This window comes from Nerophis ophidion, linkage group LG09 (genome assembly GCF_033978795.1).
Source record: "Nerophis ophidion isolate RoL-2023_Sa linkage group LG09, RoL_Noph_v1.0, whole genome shotgun sequence".
Classification (NCBI taxonomy): Eukaryota; Metazoa; Chordata; class Actinopteri; order Syngnathiformes; family Syngnathidae; genus Nerophis; species Nerophis ophidion.
The window spans coordinates 27,294,626-27,313,008 of NC_084619.1; the positions used below are offsets into that span (position 1 = coordinate 27,294,626).

At 35.7% G+C, this 18,383-nt stretch overlaps 1 protein-coding gene across 5 annotated transcripts in view; it reads left to right on the forward strand.

Annotated features, from left to right (window-relative positions):
- LOC133559197 (arginyl-tRNA--protein transferase 1-like) overlaps positions 1 to 17,971 on the forward strand; it is a 99,985-nt gene extending 82,014 nt beyond the window's left edge. For all 5 annotated transcript variants that reach the window (XM_061910719.1, XM_061910714.1, XM_061910715.1 and 2 more), the window contains 2 exons: positions 5,521 to 5,641; positions 14,332 to 17,971. In XM_061910719.1, the coding sequence (XP_061766703.1) occupies positions 5,521 to 5,641; positions 14,332 to 14,510 (300 nt within the window). In that variant the 3' untranslated portion in view covers positions 14,511 to 17,971. The remainder of the gene's footprint in view (positions 1 to 5,520; positions 5,642 to 14,331) is intronic.
- The last annotated feature ends 412 nt before the right edge of the window (positions 17,972 to 18,383 follow it).

Genomic DNA, 18,383 nt, shown 5'->3' on the forward strand with positions numbered 1-18,383 from the left:
TGCTGTAGGTATGCTTTTTACCAAGAATATTTGGTCACATTTCCAATAGTGTGTGTGTGTGTGTGTGTGTGTGTGTATACAGTATATATATATATATATATATATATATATATATATATATATATATATATATATATATATACTGTATATACAGTACATGTGTATAAATGTGTATATATGGTACATTTGTGTGTGTGTGTGTTTGTATATATATATATATATATATGTATATATATATATATATATATATATATATATATATATATATATATATATATATATATATATATATGTATGTATGTATGTATGTATGTATGTATGTATGTATGTATGTATGTATGTATGTATGTATGTATGTATGTATGTATGTATGGATGTATGTATATATCCATCCATCCATTTTCTGCCGCTTATTCCCTTTGGGGTCGCGGGGGGCGCCTGTGCCTATCTCAGCTACAATCAGGCGGCAGGCGGCGTACACCCTGGACAAGTCGCCACCACATCGCAGGGCCAACACAGATAGACAGACAACATTTACACTCACATTCACACACTAATGCCAATTTATTGTTGCCAATCAACCTATCCACAGGTGCATGTCTTTGGAAGTGGGAGGAAGCCGGAATACCCGGAGGGAACCCACGCATTCACGGGGAGGACATGCAAACTCCACACAGAAAGATTTCGAGCTCGGGATTGAACCCTGACTACTCAGGACCTTCGTATTGTGAGGCAGACGCACTAACCCCTCTTCCACCGTGAAGCCCTATATATATATATATATGTTTATATATATATATATATATATATATATATATATATATATATGCATAGAAAATGTTATTACTTGATATTTTTTGTGTGTGAGCACCCTTTAATATGAAACGTGTGGTTCAGTGGAATAATATGAAACCTTCACTACCAAAAAAAATCCTTTTAGCATTTTGAACTGAAGGCCCACATACTCAATGCATCAAAAATCACAGTACCAGCTTTTATTGAAAGGCGTCCCATGATATTTTTTCTCCTCATCTAGTCTCACTGATCTTCTCCACCTTTTCCTGCCTTGCTTCTTGCTTGAGTTGAACTGCAGAGATTTGCAGGGGGGAAATATGTTTTTCATGACCAAGATGGTGTGTGTGAGTTTGTTTAGATGTGTGTTTGGCAACAAAGTGTTGAAAGAGTCTTTAGAAGTGAACTAGAGTGGGTGAGTGTCAAGCAAACTGTGCTGACAGTTGGAGATAGCTGTTGGCTGTTAGGACATGGAGAGCATCCGGTCAATGTGTGCGTTCATTTAGACGACAGATGCGTAGCATTCCATCTACATCTGTCTGTTAGCACAAGCACTCTAAACATGTTCATATTGTTCTGTTCTAGTCTTCAGCTTTGTTCTCATGTGATTGAATGCAGGTAATTAAAGGGGAACTTCATTTGTTTTTGAAAGTATGCCTATCGTTCACAATCATTATGAGAGACATAAATGATTCCCGGGCGCGGCACTGCTGCTGCCCACTGCTCCCCTCACTTCCAGGGGGTGATCAAGGGGATGGGTCAAATGCAGAGGACAAATTTCACCACACCTAGTGTGTGTGTGACAATCATTGGTACTTTAACTGTAACTTAACATGACAATGGATGTTTTCCTTTTTTTAATTACATGTGATCAAAAGTCTGTTTATAATAGAGCCTATGGGAGCCGCGCAAATCTGCCCATAAAGCCATTGAAAAACATCGAACCTCCATTAGGGTTTTATATACATGATGTAAATATATATATGTAATGCAGTAACGGGCACATTAATAATAACATTAAATATTTCCGCATTTTGTGAGCATATGCATTTAAAAACCGCATCACAACATTTGCTTTTATTTCTTCATCTTCATGAGAGCCAACAAGCATAATAAAACATCACTTACTGTATAAGGTCTGCTGTCATTTGGATGCCAACTTCTAGAATGTTCATATATTCCTTTTTAGATGAAGAATTTCTCATAATTCTCGCAAAAAATGGAGTTGGGAGGCGGGGGTGGGAGACCGTACCAAGCATTTTTTTGTGTCGTTCTCGCCATTTCTGGGTCATAAATGGCTTTCAAAGTGTACCAAATTGTCGGAATACATCCTCAGCCATCTACTTTTCAGGTGATTTTGACATATAATAAACTTCAAGGGAGCAAGTTAGCAAGGAAAACACCTCGCCAGTCGAGCATGTCAAAATTGTGCACAAACTTGTTATCACAGCGCTGCTATAAATAGATTGTCTGTGTTAGCGCTAATAAAAATATCACTAATACTTGGTTAATATTCAAGTCACAAAAAATAATTGGAATATTTTTGGCACGCTTTGAATGGTTATTTAATGGATTTAATGGGCGGAAAAGAAGACCTCCCATTGGCTCCACTGTAAACTCACTTTTATTTTCATATGTTTAAAATGTTCAATACATTAAAAAAAAAAATCCATCCGTCGTCATGTCTTTCATTATGATTGTGAACAATAGGCAAAATTCCAAAAAAGTGCACTTCCCCTTTGAGCTCTGTAACTCCTGTAGGTATTTGGCATTTGATTACAAAACTGGAAATTACACTCAAGAGTTTCTCACAATAGGTAATTTAGGGGGCACGCTCGATTTCGTGAATTTGTGATCGCTCTGTGCACTTAACGCCACTTGCACTCTATTCCGCTTCCTGAATGAAATAATGTTGAAACAGCCATGTAAAACACCGGATAAGGCTGAGAACAAGCTAATGCTAGCCACGACAATCCATACTGTATACCCTCAACACATTTCATCTGCTTGTGTCGTCGTAACCGACGCCACTGATGTAAGCTTAATGTAGAGACAGGAGGCGGCCATAACTTTATACTAACTCCTTATTCTTTTTTTTATTCAACACTGATTCACATCTACACTTAAAAATATAGCAGCTATCAACCACTCTTAAAAACAGCAGCATACATCTAGACTTTGCATTAACAGTTGTGTTTGCAACTTCCGGTCTGACTGAGCGAACAAAATAAAAGTTGCGGAGCACTATGAAAGCACTTTGTACTAGGAGCAGTTATTGCCACAATTATGTGTTCACCTGAAATATTGGTCCTAATTGTCCAATGGTTTTTTAATAATTGTTCCATTTAATTAACGACAAATTAATCAAGAAAACTTCAGTGCTGAAAAAGCTTGTCCTTCACAGTAGGTCGGTGGTATATAGTGTGGTTATAAATATTGTTTGGTTACATTTTTTTGTATACCTTCATATAAGGGTCAGAGCTTTAGGAGCCATTTTTGGGATATTTTTGTAAGAACCACAACTAATAAATGGTAATGGTGGATTATTGGAGTAAATGGGATTCTTCTGTGTTTAAAAAGAATATCAATGTGAACCGAACCGAAAACCGTGGCTACTTAATTGACGAGATCCAAACCGTGGATTTTGTGAATTGTTCCACTTTTACTATTCACCATTGTTTTTTGTTTTTTTCCCAATTGTTTTTTCCCTCATTCGTATATTAAATACCTTGTGATGACTCATGGTACTGTAAGTAAAACAATGCATCATATTTGTTTTAGTCTTAATTAGGGCTGCATCAATTAATCGATTAATTGGAGCTAATGAAAATCTATAAAATAAAGAATGCAAGGAGTGTCTGGAACTTTTAAATACGTAGATATATATCTTTTTTTTAAATCCACAAATATTGAAAGTGCCTTTTCAATTAAAAAAAATCATGGTTATAGCAAGCAAAACATATTTTGTTTATTTAAACTCTTAACTCTCTCCTAAAATACGCTTTGAGGCTATAAAGTGTGTTTTATCCAATTCTATTCAACCACAAATGTGATTGTGTGTGTACTAAGACAGCAAGGGCCTTTTCCAGGTACCTAGGTGTTTACAGCGCCATCTTGACATGTTTGTGGGAAGCCGTATGACAGAACACAGATCCTAAGTAATGAGGTGTCTTTCTCTTCTTCCTCTCTGTTTTGTCTGCCCGTCACTCATTTTTGCTTTTGCCCTGCAGCTGTTTTTGTTCAGCATGGATTACACTCAGTCCAGAAAAGTTTGGTTAAAAACAAACTTGTACCGATTTCAGATGCACTCATCACAATGTGCATATGTTTTCAGTTCCTGCTCTACTTAACAGACAGCGTAAGACCCAATAACACCTAAGACAAAGAGAACATAGCTTGAACAAAGATTAGAGCAGGGGTCACCAACGCGGAGCCCGCGGGCACCAGGTGGCCCGTAAGGACCAGATGAGTCGCCCGCAGGCCTGTTCTAAAAATTGCTCAAATAGCAGCACTTATCAGTGAGCTGCCTCTATTTTTTTAATTGTATTTATTTACTAGCAAGCTGGTCTCGCTTTGCTTGACATTTTTAATTAAGAGAGACAAATATCAAATAGAATTTTAAAATCCCAAAAAATATTTTTAAGACTTGGTCTTCACTTGTTGAAATAAATTCATTTATATTTTTACTTTGCTTCTGATAACTTTCAGAAAGACAATTTTAGAGAAAAAATACAACCTTAAAAATGATTTTAGGATTTTTAAACACATATACCTTTTTACCTTTTAAATTCCTTCCTCTTCTTTCCTGACAATTTAAGTCAATGTTCAAGTAAATGTATTACTTTTTATTGAAAAAAATAATAAATATGTTTTAATTAAATTTTTCATTTTAGTTTCTGTTTTTTCGACGCAGAATATTTGTGAAATATTTCTTCAAACTTATGATTAAAATTCCCAAAAATTATTTATCTTTGTTAAAAATTTAGCTTGGTCCAATTTGTTATATATTCTAACAAAGTGCAGATTGGATTTTAACCTATGTTAAACATGTCATCAAAATTCTAAAATTAATCTTAATCAGGAAAAATTACTAATGATGTTCCATTAATAATTTTTTTTATTTTTTCAAAAAGATTTGAATTAGCTTGTTTTTCTCTTCTTTTTTCGGTTGAATTTTGAATTTTAAAGAGTCAAAATATATTTCTAAAAATATTTGTCTTTTTCTATATATATTTATTGTGAGAAATCATTATGATGATCAGTGTTTCCACAAATATAAATATCATTAATTATTAATAATAACATAGAGTTAAAAGTAAATTGAGCAAATTGGCTATTTCTGGCAATTTATTTAAGTGTGTATCAAACAGGTAGCCCTTCGCATTAATCAGTACCCAAGAAGTAGCTATTGGTTTCAAAAAGGTTGGTGACCCCTGGATTAGAGTCTCATCTCGCAACCAGCCATGATTTTTAAACCTGGGTTACCTGCAGGGTCAGTTTATAACTTAAGTAAAGTTTCACCGTATACAATCACTGGCTTTGTGTGAATTGTTTTTCCCAGGGTTAAGCTAAAGATTGTCCTCATGCAGTACATATAAATACAAACAATTGTATTTATTACAAAATACAGTTTGTCATGTTTATGTTTAAATGTATTGCATGTACAATTTCCCTCCAAAAGTATAACTATCACCAACCCTATTTGTGTTTTTCTTATATGTTTTACAGGGACAGTACCGACCTTCAGACTTGCTCTGCCCAGAATCCTATGTCTGGGTACCCATTGAGCAATGCCTTCCACATTTGGAGAGCTCCCGCTATGCTCGTTTCAACCCAAATCTTGATGAAGGTAGTATTGCGACTGTTTTTATCTTTCTCATGTTATCATGCAAAAGTGTCGAGTGTTCCTTTGTCACTTAGACCAGGGCTGAATTGGACAAGATTGATTAATTATAAGAATAGGTAAATAGAGGGAGGCAAGTACTGATTGTCCTAATTTTAGAGAAATTAAGGAGCAATGGAGAGGGCAGGCTGTATCTATAAAAGGAAAGAGAGGTACTGTAAAATACTAGATTGACAAGAAAATAGAAGGGTAAATGAGATTTTATGAAAGTAGATAGGCAGCTAATACTGTATGTGCCTGTAGTAAAACCATACTTAGTACTCAGTCCATGTAAAGGTGGGCAAAAAAATCTTCTCTTTCCGCTGTTCAAGTAGCCAGTCTGTGGCAATGATATTTATATATTTGTAGGCATCGATTGCCTCATTTGTTCGCTGATATTCAATTAGAAAATTCCTTTTCTTTTTAATGCTAGGTTTTCTGAGGTTTCATGGCTCCAACTACAAGAGAATTATAGAAATTGATAGACAAGTCAGCCAGCCATTGACAGTAATTTAAGGAATTTGTTGGCCCGATAGGGAAGTCAGACATTTCCATGTCATTCATAGCATTAAACCACCAGTAAGCACAAACACAGAGAATGTGTCATGCTCACAGTTTATATTCTCTATGACATGTGTATGTTTGTGATGCCTCTTTTCCTCCATGGACTGTTATTCTTTGCCAGAAATTGGCATTATTTCAGGCATCGCTGTCAAAACTCACTGTCAAAATGTTTCAGTGTTGGCTGTCTGGATATTTAGCTTTCAGGCGCTGTTGTTGCCAAGCTTGTGGGCTTGGGCAGCTGCTGGTGCAGTGGTTTCGGACTAATCCAGAAATACACCCAGTGGTGTGACCAAAATGGCCTTCCATAGGTCATGACAGCATAGTTTACAGTTTTGGCTTGGGTCCTACCTAATGGTGGTTCACAGATACATAATTTTCTCCTCTGAATTTCTGGCTAATCGCCTGTTAATTTTGAACCCATGCATGATTCTAAACCTCACTCAGGGATAAATAACATTGGCTATTTAGAGAGGTGTGTGTGTAAAGAGAGCTTATTCAATGTTTAAAAATCCATCCAAAAGCAGAGCACTTGGATTAGTTTGCTTAAACTTCAGGTGCCCTAACATGGCCTCTTATAAGTGTCCATGCCATATTTAATCTTTCTCACAGTTCATAGGAATTATCTCACACATTCGTTATCAATGTTTATTTGAAAGAGCAAGAACCCAAGACCATTGTCCGTTCTGCTGCATAAACACTTAAATAAATGTTTGTCTGAAGGGGTCAACCCCTGAAACTTGCGTGTATTGAGCATGCGTCAACCCATAAACGCAAAATGTGCCACATGCACAAACCATGACTTTCAAGATAAAATATTTTTACGTGCCTCTCTTTTGGCTCCTTGGTATGTGTCTTTTACATGTTTTTTGTTATAATGACATCTTTTCAGTGGATGGTGGACTCACTTCTGCCTCCTTGCTGTATCCCTTAAACTCATATTATTAGCTTTACTATGCAACCACAGCAAATATGTGTTTAATATTTAGTCTCTCTCCTGTAGCTAAATCAGGTAACCAAAGTATTAGATGCAACTCTCTCCACATTGCAGTGCACTTGTACGGTACTACAACCACAGAAATAAAACAATCGAAAATATTTCTAATTCATTTATTTGTTGGATTATTTGACTGGGACTATGTATAATATTGTTTCAGGACATATTTCGGAATAGTGTCTGTAAAGACAGTGAAATATTATACAAACAAATACCTACAGTATATGACAATTTCAATCTGAGATTTACTTTTGACAAGGCAGAATTTTTATTTTGTATGATCCTATCAAATCATGCAAGTGGTCTTTAGTAAGGGTGTCAAAAATCGATCTTACTTATGATTCGTAACGATTCTTAATCGATTCAAATAAATCAAAGATCTATGTTTTTTTTGTTTTAATCTGTCTTGTTCAGTCATCTAGGCAAATTGTATTGCTGATGTAGATGCCCATCTCTGCTGTACATATTTACTTTAGAATAAAGAAGTGTGGTATAATTCTCTTGTAGCCTGATTTGCATTGGCTTTATTACATATTTGGGTAGAACTTTAATAAACAAAACCAAGTTTCGGTAAAGTAATACTGTATATACATTTAAAAGAGCTGTATTCAGTTTATTAGAGAAATGTAGATAATCATAGAACTGGCACACAACATTGTTTAAAAAAAGGTATAGAGAATAGATTTGAATCGATAATTGATTCTGAATCGACTCAATACGCCCAAGAATTTAATCCAATCAAATTGTGTGGTACCCAAAGATTCACAGCCCTAGTTTAGTGTATAATCTAAAAAAATAATCTTGCCATGTAACATAAGACTCTATTTTCCTGTATTGTGCAGGAAGTATTTTTGATCTAATGTGTAGATATATTAACCACGTAAAGCTAAATGAAAGTTTGCTGACACGATAGCTGGATCAGTCAGTAAAAGAGATGTCTCCCTACTAAACTGACATCTTAGCTTTTTTCCCTTTAATATAAAAACCCCGCTTAGATGGCAAGGATGTCATATTCAAATAAATATTCCATGGCCTATCTTTTACACGCACCCTGTGTTTAGCAAGTGTTCTGAAAGTTTGAGCTGAATGACAAGAGCGAGGAGCGTGGCGACTGGTGAGGTCTCAACGCTCCGGCCCTGACCCTCTCACTCCCTGCTCGACCCTCACCACTCCTCTTCCCACTGACCCTTGAACCCGGATGCTTAAGTGCTGTGACCAAAACGCAGTATGTCATTGAACATCCGGTAGATAGTAGAGAAAGACGGTCTGGAGTTACTCAAACTGAGGATGGTGCATTAATAGGGGACATTGGAGAGCAGAAGCTAAGGGAAGTTGTTTACGTTCGCAGAGGATGTTTGGGTTGCTACAAGTGTGAGGAGGCGAAGGGCCTTGTGGCTGTACCAAGCTCTGTTCTGTAATCAAGTAGAGGTTAATAGCGTATCTTAAAAGTAAATTGCACTTTTTTTCATTTTTTTTTTCACATTACTTATGAGAGAGAAAAACACGTACGTCTTATTTTAATACAAAAATAAAAGTATGCCCAGAATAGAGCCAAAGGGAGCCATAAGTCATTGCGTTTATTCTGACCATGAAACCCAAAAGTAACCATCCAAAAAGCACCAACAATAATCCTTTTTACATTTTGTGACCTGAATATTAACCAAGTATTAGCAATATTGTTATTATAAATGCCAGCGTTAAGGACCTACATTTAGCGGAGCATTGATCAGAGAGAGAGACAACTTCCTTCTGCTGCTGTATTGACATCATCAGCTAATGAGCTGCTTTTCTCCTCAGAGTTTGTGAAAATGTATTTTAGATTTTAAACAATGCCTTTTTTTTAATCCTTCACGAGAATTATGATTCATTCTTCATCTAAATGGATTATATCAACATTCTATTGGTAGGCATCCCAGTGAGAGCAGAACTTGTACAGTAAGGTATGTGTAATGGTGCTATCTCTCATGAAGTCTGCATGAGTTGTAGTTAGTGATGTTGTTTAAGGAAAAAGTGAACATTGTGATAAATCTATTAAAATTAATATGTCAGCGTATGCTTAAAATTAGCAAAATATGTAAATATAACTTGTGAATGTGCCTGTTACTACATTACTGATACATATACATAAATACTTTATCAATGGTTTTTATACAGTGTGTAAATAAAATGTTGATGAAAGTGTATGGATGTTTTTTTAAGCGCTATATAGGCAGGTTAGAGCAACACCCATTGGCTCCATTGTAAGAAGATTTTTGCTCGCATTTATTTACTACTTAGAGTGCATTAAAAAAAGAAGAATGTGTGCTATATAGGCAAGATTCCAAAACAAATGCAGTTCACATTTAGAGCTACATGTAATTAATGTTTGAAAATGTGGCTATAGTCTTAGTAGTCTTTGTTCATGTGGTCACATCGTGGCACATTAGCCCCGGAAGTAGAAAAATCAGCTGTTGACTTGGTGGGGTGTTTCGTGAGGACGTAAATTATAAAGTCCTTCTTGAGCTGACCACCTTGTTTAATCATATTTCACTGCTTTTCCGAATGGAAATACTTTTCCACAAAAGTATCCACAATAAATCAACAAAAAAGCAGTACTTTTGAGCAGTGTTCATGGACTTTATTTGACCTGTTCCCGTCGTGGTTGACCTCTGCTGTAAGTAGTACATTTTAAGTAATTATTTAAGTGGCTTGTCACTCAAAGAATGAGGAAGCCAACTGAAGTTATTGCTGTTGGAATGTTTTTTTGTGTGTATGCCAACAAGTCTGTTGTATTAGTGTGTTTACATGACAAATTCAAAATGCTGATTTATTTCTCTTTAACATCAAATACTTCTAGCATCAAATATTCCATGAATCTGACTCAGCATATTTAAATATGCAAGAGGCTAACACTACGCTTCCTAAGCAAGGCTAATAAAAACAAAAAAAAATAAAAAGCAGTAATCCACGGTGTGGTTTGAAACTCTGTTGAAATTTAAAAATTAAATTGGAGGGAGAAATTGAAAAGTTAGTTTGCATGATTTTTGCAAAGTGGTTGGAAGCTGTATCTGATAATTTAGCAGGTTTAACGAAGGTCAGTATGTTTTTACGTCTTTATTGTAATCGTGTAGTTCTTTATTTCATACAAATATTGCTTTAACACCCCCTACAATTGCACTCAAATGATTCATCTTCATTGCACTAGGGACGGCGTGGTGCAGTGGGAGAGTGGACGTGCGCAACCCGAGGTTCCCTGGTTCGATCCACACCTAGTACCAACCTCGTCACGTCCGTTGTGTCCTGAGCAAGACAATTCACCGTTGCTCCTGATAGGTGCTGGTTAGCGCCTTGCATGGCAGCTCCCTCCATCAGTGTGTGAATGGGTGTGTAAATGTGGAAGTAGTGTCAAAGCGCTTTGAGTACCTTGAAGGTAGAAAAGCGCTATACAAGTACAACCCATTTATCATTTATTTATTTATCATTAGTTGTCTTTTGGCTTCAAGGCTGGACACCGTAAGTCCCGCGCATGATTTAAGTTTCTTCTTGACGCAACTATTCCACTTATATAGGATTTTTATTATTAATATGATCATTTGTGTTTGTTTATTGTAAGCGTGACAAATACATTTCATGTACAAAGTTTTAATGATAATTTTGGGTTCAACTGTACCTTTGCTGAACTACTAAATTCCCTTAAGGCTAAAATGGCTTGACCTGAAAATCAGATCTTTCGTCCAGTAGTATAATATGGCTTGCCATGCTGTAAGAAAAGCACAGGAGTGGCTGGTGGAGCATAACAAAGAGTTCAAGACATTTTTTTTTTTTTACCTTAAATTTCCCCATATCCTGCTCCAATCAAATACCAGTGGGATACCTAATGGCAACGGAATGTTTTTTTTACTGAAAACCAAGAGTAGATCAATGTCTGTGTGAATTGCAAAAATGTTCAAAACACTCAAGCTGTGTTTACTCTGTGGAGTATAGAACTCCGGAATGCTTTTTTTAAATGAGAAACAGTTATGCCACGATTAATAGTCTTTGTAAACAAGCACTTTAAAGAAGAATGATCTTCTCCTGCAGTATTACAAAATCAAAAAGCAATTTTGGAATGTTCAGAACATTTTTTGTTAGATATTTTGAAGAAAGGTGTGAATCACAATGAGTATTGGAAGATGATTAAAAAGACATGAGCGATTAGAAAGTTTAGCTGTATTTCTTACTTAATACAATTCAATCAAACCTGGTCAAGTTTGAGGTTTTTGGGGAAAAAAACTGAACCTGATTTATTTTTGTCTTTGGACCGTGTTCATAACTGTAACGATGGCGTTGGTTGCATCGGCACATAGTTTGGCCTTAAAGTAAGTTTATGAACATGTGTGCTGACAGTACCTGCAAACTGGAACGAAAGGAATTCATATGACCCCATTGATTGCAGTTTACCTGACACATGAAACATGACGAATTGGGGGGGGGGTATCTACTTAAGCCGCTAGACGGCAATACAATGTTTAATATCTTAAAATGTGTTTTGTGGCAATTTGACCACAGCATCAAACCTGCATTGCTCTCACAGGAGATCCATCAAGGAATGGCGCCATATGAATCCCTTCCCTACTGTAAACATTTTTAAAACCTTACTCATAATCATTGTAGCATAGAAGTTTTCTGACCAATCAACAAGCCAACTTCCACTTACCGAAGTGTACCGCTGTGACTGGCCAACCTAACATACTGGGTCTTATAAAGTGGGAAGCTTTTGGTTGGATATTTTGAACCCCCTGAAGATGGAAATGCAGTAAATGCATAATTTCTATTGAAATTATTAAATTAAAACTAAATATCGTAGTAGGATAGGATAGACCTGTATTATCCCACAATGGGGAAGGTATGTGGTTACAGTGCAGATGCAAAAAGTTCACAAAAAAGTATTAAAAGTAGTGCAAAAGTATTGAAAGAGCCAACTTTTATTGTGCAGTACCGAAGTGGTTTAAACGAAAAGGTTAAATAAAAACATGAAAACCAGAAGGAAACGTTGAGGTACATAAAAGAGCACAAGGTTGCTGCCACTAGCTGTCACTTCAGCAGCGCCATTCTTACATGTAGCAACAAAAGTAAAAACGCGATGAAAAACTAAAAATGATTAATAAAGAATACGTTTGGCACACATACGATTGCACCAGCAAAAACACTGCACTTTTTTTAAGGATTTGTGCCTATTGTTTAGAGGCCTTATGAGAGACGTGACAATGGATGTTATTTTTATTTTTTTGCATTCAAATTATTAAATAAATTCGATCGAAAATCCACTTTCAAAGGAGTTTATGGTAGCTGCACTATTTTGCCCTGCTTTGCATTCCAAACACCTCCATTAGGGTTGTATATACATGGTGTAAATATATATGTAATGTAGTAACGGGCATCTATAATAACATTTAACATTTATGTATTTTTTATCATTTTAAGCATACGCGGCATATTAATCTAAAAAAACACAGCACGATGTTTGCCTTTTTTTGTTCATCACTGATACCTGCTCACTGCAGACTTTGAAAGCCAAAAAATATAATAAAGTATCACTCACTGTCCAATGTCTGCTGTCATTAGGTTGCCATTTACTAGAATGTTCATACAGGTTACATCCACATTTATTTATTTATTTGTCCCCATTTAAAAGAAGAATGACCATAAGCCTCACAAAAAAACGGGGCGGCCGGGGTGGTACCAAGCGTCTTTTCATGACGTTCTAGCCATTTTTTGGTCCTAAATGGTTGTCAAACTGTACCAACTTGTCGGATTACATCCTCAGACTTCTTCTGTCTAGGTCAGGGGTTCTCAAACTTTTTTCAGTGATGTACCCCCTGTGAATTTTTTTTTAGATCAAGTACCCCCTAATCAGAACAAAGCATTTTTGGTTGAAAAAAGGAGAAAAATAATTAAAATACATCACTATGTCATAAGTTTCTGATTTATTAAATTGTATAACACGGGAAAATATTGCTCATTTGTAGTGGTCTTTCTTGAAATATTTGGAAAAAAAGATATAAAAATAACTAAAAAACTTTTTGAAAAATAAACAGGTGATTCAATTATAAATAAAGATTTCTACACATAGAAATAATCATCAACTCAGCTATTTTCAGAATATTAAAAAAAAATCTCACGTACCCTTTGGCATACCTTCAAGTACCCCCAGGGTTTTGCGTACCCCCAATTGAGAACCACTGGTCTATGTGAGAGGCATAGTTTATGATCTACAATAAACTTTCAGGGAGCAAGGAAGCGAGGAAACACCTCGCCAGTCGATCATGCCGAAATTGTACACAGGTTTGTGGTCACAGTGCCGCTATAAATAGTTTGTCTGCATTAGCGCTTATAATAACAATATCACTAATACTTTATATTAATATTCAAGTCACGGAATGTAAATGGACTATTGTTGGCAGTTTTTGAATGGTTATTTATTGGATTTCATGGGCAAAATAGAGGACCTCCGATAGGCTCCATTGTATGCAAACTTTTATTAATGTTTATTTAGAAGTTACAATGCATTAAGAAAATCCTTCCGTAGTCATGTCTTTCATAATGATTGTGAACGATAGGCAAAATTCCCCCCAAAAAGTGCAGTTCCCCTTTACTATTGAGTTGGCAGATGTAAGACTGTTCCCTGTTGTGAGCTACCTCCTACTTGTCTTGCTGGCGTCAGCTGTGGGTACTTTGGCTACGCCGCTCTCTCCAGGAGGTGAAGATTTTAATGTCATAGAGAAGGTCGTCATTTTTCACCCTTTTTCCAACCACCTCTCCAGAGGACAGCTCTTAGCTGAACATGCACTTTTGAGATTAGCCGTGTTTTCACAGGTTTAATAGGAGCTGGCAGTCTAATGAGATGCTGAGTTTGGCAAAGGAGAGGGGAACAGAGCCATGTAAACAAGGCAAATTAACTAGCGTGCACTGCCATGACTTTGGGTTGATGGCAGAACGTAGTTGGTGTTGTCGGACAAAATTATTTTCTGCTTCTCGGAATAGTAAAGTAACTATGCCAAGTCACTCAGAGGTGAGTCATCGACGTTAGGGAAACTTGAAGTGGAAGTTGTTTTACTCTGTATTTTGTGTGTGTTTACAGGAGATGCCCAGGTCCTGAAAGATGTGGGCAGAATTCTGGTGCTACACAGGCGGACCGTCATGCCCTACAAAGTCTACTCCAGAAAGCGAAAAGGCTCTTCAGATGAGACGGAGGTTCGGGAGTTTGCTAGCTTAGTTGGCCAGAACTGTGCTGAAAGGATCTTGCTCTATAGAGCCTAAACCTGAAGAATCTTGTAAAATCCACCTCCCAGCAACAGTCTGTCACTTTACCCCCATTTCCACTAAACAGTACATTTACATTTAGACATGTTATTTTTATATTATCAGTTTATCCTCTGTTGTGTACCTACAGTATTGATATTGTGGAGCTAGTACAGTGATTGGTTTGCTAAGTAGCAGTGAAATTGTTATTCTTGTGCTCTAGTAAACAGCCAGGAAAGAAGTAAACATGCAACATTGTTTCCCCTTTTCCACGCTTTTTTTTAATAAATATATAATTCCACCTAAGATCTATTTTGCAACCGTTTCAAGAAAAGGACAAAACACAAAGGGAACTGCACCTTTTTTTAAATTATCATCTATAACAGGGGTCACCAACTTTTTTGAAACCAAGAGCTACTTCTTGGGTACTGATTAATGCGAAGGGCTACCAGTTTGATACACACTTAAAAAAAATTGACAGAAATAACCAATTTGCTCAATTTACCTTTAATAAATAAATATATAAATACATATTAAACAAATGGGTATTTCTGTCTGTCAATCCGTTGTACATTTTTTTTCCTTTTACGGAAGGTTTTTTGTAGAGAACAAATGATGAAAAAAACATTTAATTAAACGGTTTAAAAGAGGAGAAAACAGGAAAAAAATTAAGATAAAATTTTGAAACATAGTTTATCTTCAATTTCGACTCTTTAAAATTCAAAATTCAACCGAAAAAAAGAAGATGAAAACTACCTAATTCGAATCAAATGAGAAATTTGAGAAATTTAAAAAAATAATTTATGGAACATCATTAGTAATTTTTCCTGATTAAGATTAATTTTAGAATTTTGATGACATGTTTTAAATAGGTTAAAATCCAATCTGCATTTTGTTAGAATATGTAACATTGGACCAAGCTATATTTCTAACAAAGACAAATAATTATTTCTTCTAGATTTTCCAGAACAAAAATTTTAAAAGAAATTCAAAAGACTTTGAAATAATATTTAAATTTTAATTCTAAAGATTTTCTAGATTTGCCAGAATTTTTTTTTTAATTTTAATTCTAATAAGTTAGAAGAAATATTTCACAAATGTTCTTCGTCAAAAAAACAGAAGCTAAAATGAAGAATTAAATTAAAATTTATTTATTCTTTACAATAAAAAAAAAAAAATACTTGAACATTGATTTAAATTGTCAGGAAAGAAGAGAAAGTGATTTAAAAGGTAAAAAGGTATATGTGTTTAAAAATCCTAAAATCATTTTTAAGGCTGTATTTTTTCTCTAAAATTGTCTTTCTGGAAGGTATAAGAAGCAAAGTAAAAAAATAAATGAATTTATTTAAACAAGTGAAGACCAAGTCTTTAAAATATTTTCTTGGATTTTCAAATTCTATTTAAGTTTTGTCTCTCTTTGAATTAAAAATGTCGAAAAAAGCGAGACCAGCTTGCTGTAAATTAATAAAATTTAAAAAATAGAGGCAGCTCACTGGAAAGTGCTGGTTTTCGAGCTATTTTTAGAGCAGGCCAGCGGGCGACTCATCTGGTCCTTGCGGGCCACCTTGGGCCCGCGGGCCCCGCGTTGGTGACCCCTGATCTATAAACTCTTTGTGAGACAAAAGCACGTTTTTCTCTTAACCTGGCGTTCTATATGCAGGTAATGCGATTAAATAAAGCAAGAGGAGGAGCTTTACAAACTATATTTTATAACCTTGTCCTAATGAGTGCCAGACTGGAGGCCAACAAACATGTTAATGATCAAATCGACACATTTGCCTCCACACACCACAAGATCAGGTGTTGGTGTTCCACAAATGAAGTGTTTGGTGGAAATGTGACTTGTCAGTCTCTTTACTCTTCATTGATCTTTCTGCTGCTTCGCTCTTAATTCTTGCTCATTTTCATTTACTACAACTTCCTGTGTGATCCTATCAATGTAGCCCTTCACCCACAGGCCTCACTCAACAGTTACTGTATGTCTTTATTATACTTACTAGATGCGACACTTGACTCAGATCAGTCCTTCTCAAAGTCATTTTGATCCTGTGCACGCTGAACTAGTGATATTGGCAATAGACACACAGAAGTTAGAATGTGCTTGTTGATGCTGCATTGACACTGCTCCAATAATTTGTAATGTGTAAAAGAACTTTGTAATCCCCAACATTGCATCCCTATGCGTTAAGCCACTAGGGGTGTAACGGTATGACATAATCATGTTTTAGTCTGTACCTCGCTTTTAAGGTCCCAGGTCAGTTCATGTTCTGTAGTGTAGAGTAAGGCAACACAATTAAAAACATAAAACTGCTTAACTTTTGCATTTTTAGATTTTGTTTGAAGAAAATATCGTTGCAGACTCTGGTTTACAATGTTACTGTTTAGGATTGGGCAACAATACAGTCAAAGTACAACAGTAACCGTTTGTCCTGATGCAATACTGACATCAGATATCTATCAAATGTTATCCAAAAAAGAAAAACAAGTGTTGGGTAATATCATACCGCATCTAAAATCTCTGATACAAATAGTCCTCCAGTGTGTTTATTTGTGAAAAGATGGACAGCAAGTTAACCGCTAAAATTCCTCCAATAAGCACACAATGTTGATTTTTCCTTTTAGTGAGGTCATTTACAACAGGTAAATATGGTAGGCTATAGATAGCTAGGAGTTAGCTGCTACATAACAACTATGCACACAATAGCACACAAGCTAGACATGTTATAAGTGTCATTAAACAATATTGCAATCTAACACATCACATTTGTAAATACAAACAAGTATCAAATAATTATATATTATTCACATATGCAAAGTCTCCAAGGCAGAAAATCAGATTCGAAAATATCCAATAACAAACGTGTCTGCGTCTTTCAACTTTTAACTTGACGATTTAATGTAACCAATAGGTTGCCAAAAATAATAACACACTACTTCAAAAGTGGAAATCTGTCATAAAGTTAGTGTTTTTCATATCTACCATCGTTCTCTGAGTAATTTCCTGTGATCAAACTTTTTCTGACATTCCACACTACATAATAGGTGTGCAATGATCAGTGTTGATATCATATCGGGTTGATATCGGTATTGGCCAGTATTCAAGGAATATGAAGCTTTTTTATTTTACTTGGTATAAAAAGTAAAGTAAAAATTAAAAGTTGTATACCCTACACACCTCTAGTTTGAACAGTATTTTATTATTTTACAAAATACAAATTAATGACGGAAAAGGTTCTGGACTCCGAGCCAAGAGTCCTGCTAGTCTAAGGCTGGGCTGTGCTGTAAATGCTTTTAGGCACACTCGTAGTTGGTACAGACAAAAACACAATGCATGTACTGTTATACCCCTATAAACCACATTATTACATGTTTAACTGTCTGGCCTTGTATTTATACTCATAGTAACATGTTTTTCTTTAAATATCAAATCATTGTTTATTAGTAACCCAATAAAGGGCTATTTTATGCCTGTTGAACAAGGGGACTCTGTTTATTCAAATAATTGTTGGATGATATCTAGGCAGTGATTTACCTTTTTTATTTTTTTTAAATGTTGCATTCGTGTTTTGATTGGGTCTCTGCTTGAAACTGCTATCCATCCGAGTAATCCTACACAGGTTCCAACCTGCGTGCTACAAACCCATGAACTCTCCTTTCAAAATCAAGCGGGCAAGAATAAGTCCTTAGGAATTACCACTGATAGACAAGCTAATTCTGCAGGAATGGATCACGGATTCTGGCGAATGGCCTTGGTTGGACTCACTGAATTACTCCCACATCAGGTGTGCTTCACACACACACACACACAAACGTTTCCATCACTTCACACAACAATGGTTGTCTTTCTTTGAATGCCAACAAATTTGAATGCTTGTAATTTACTCTGCAATA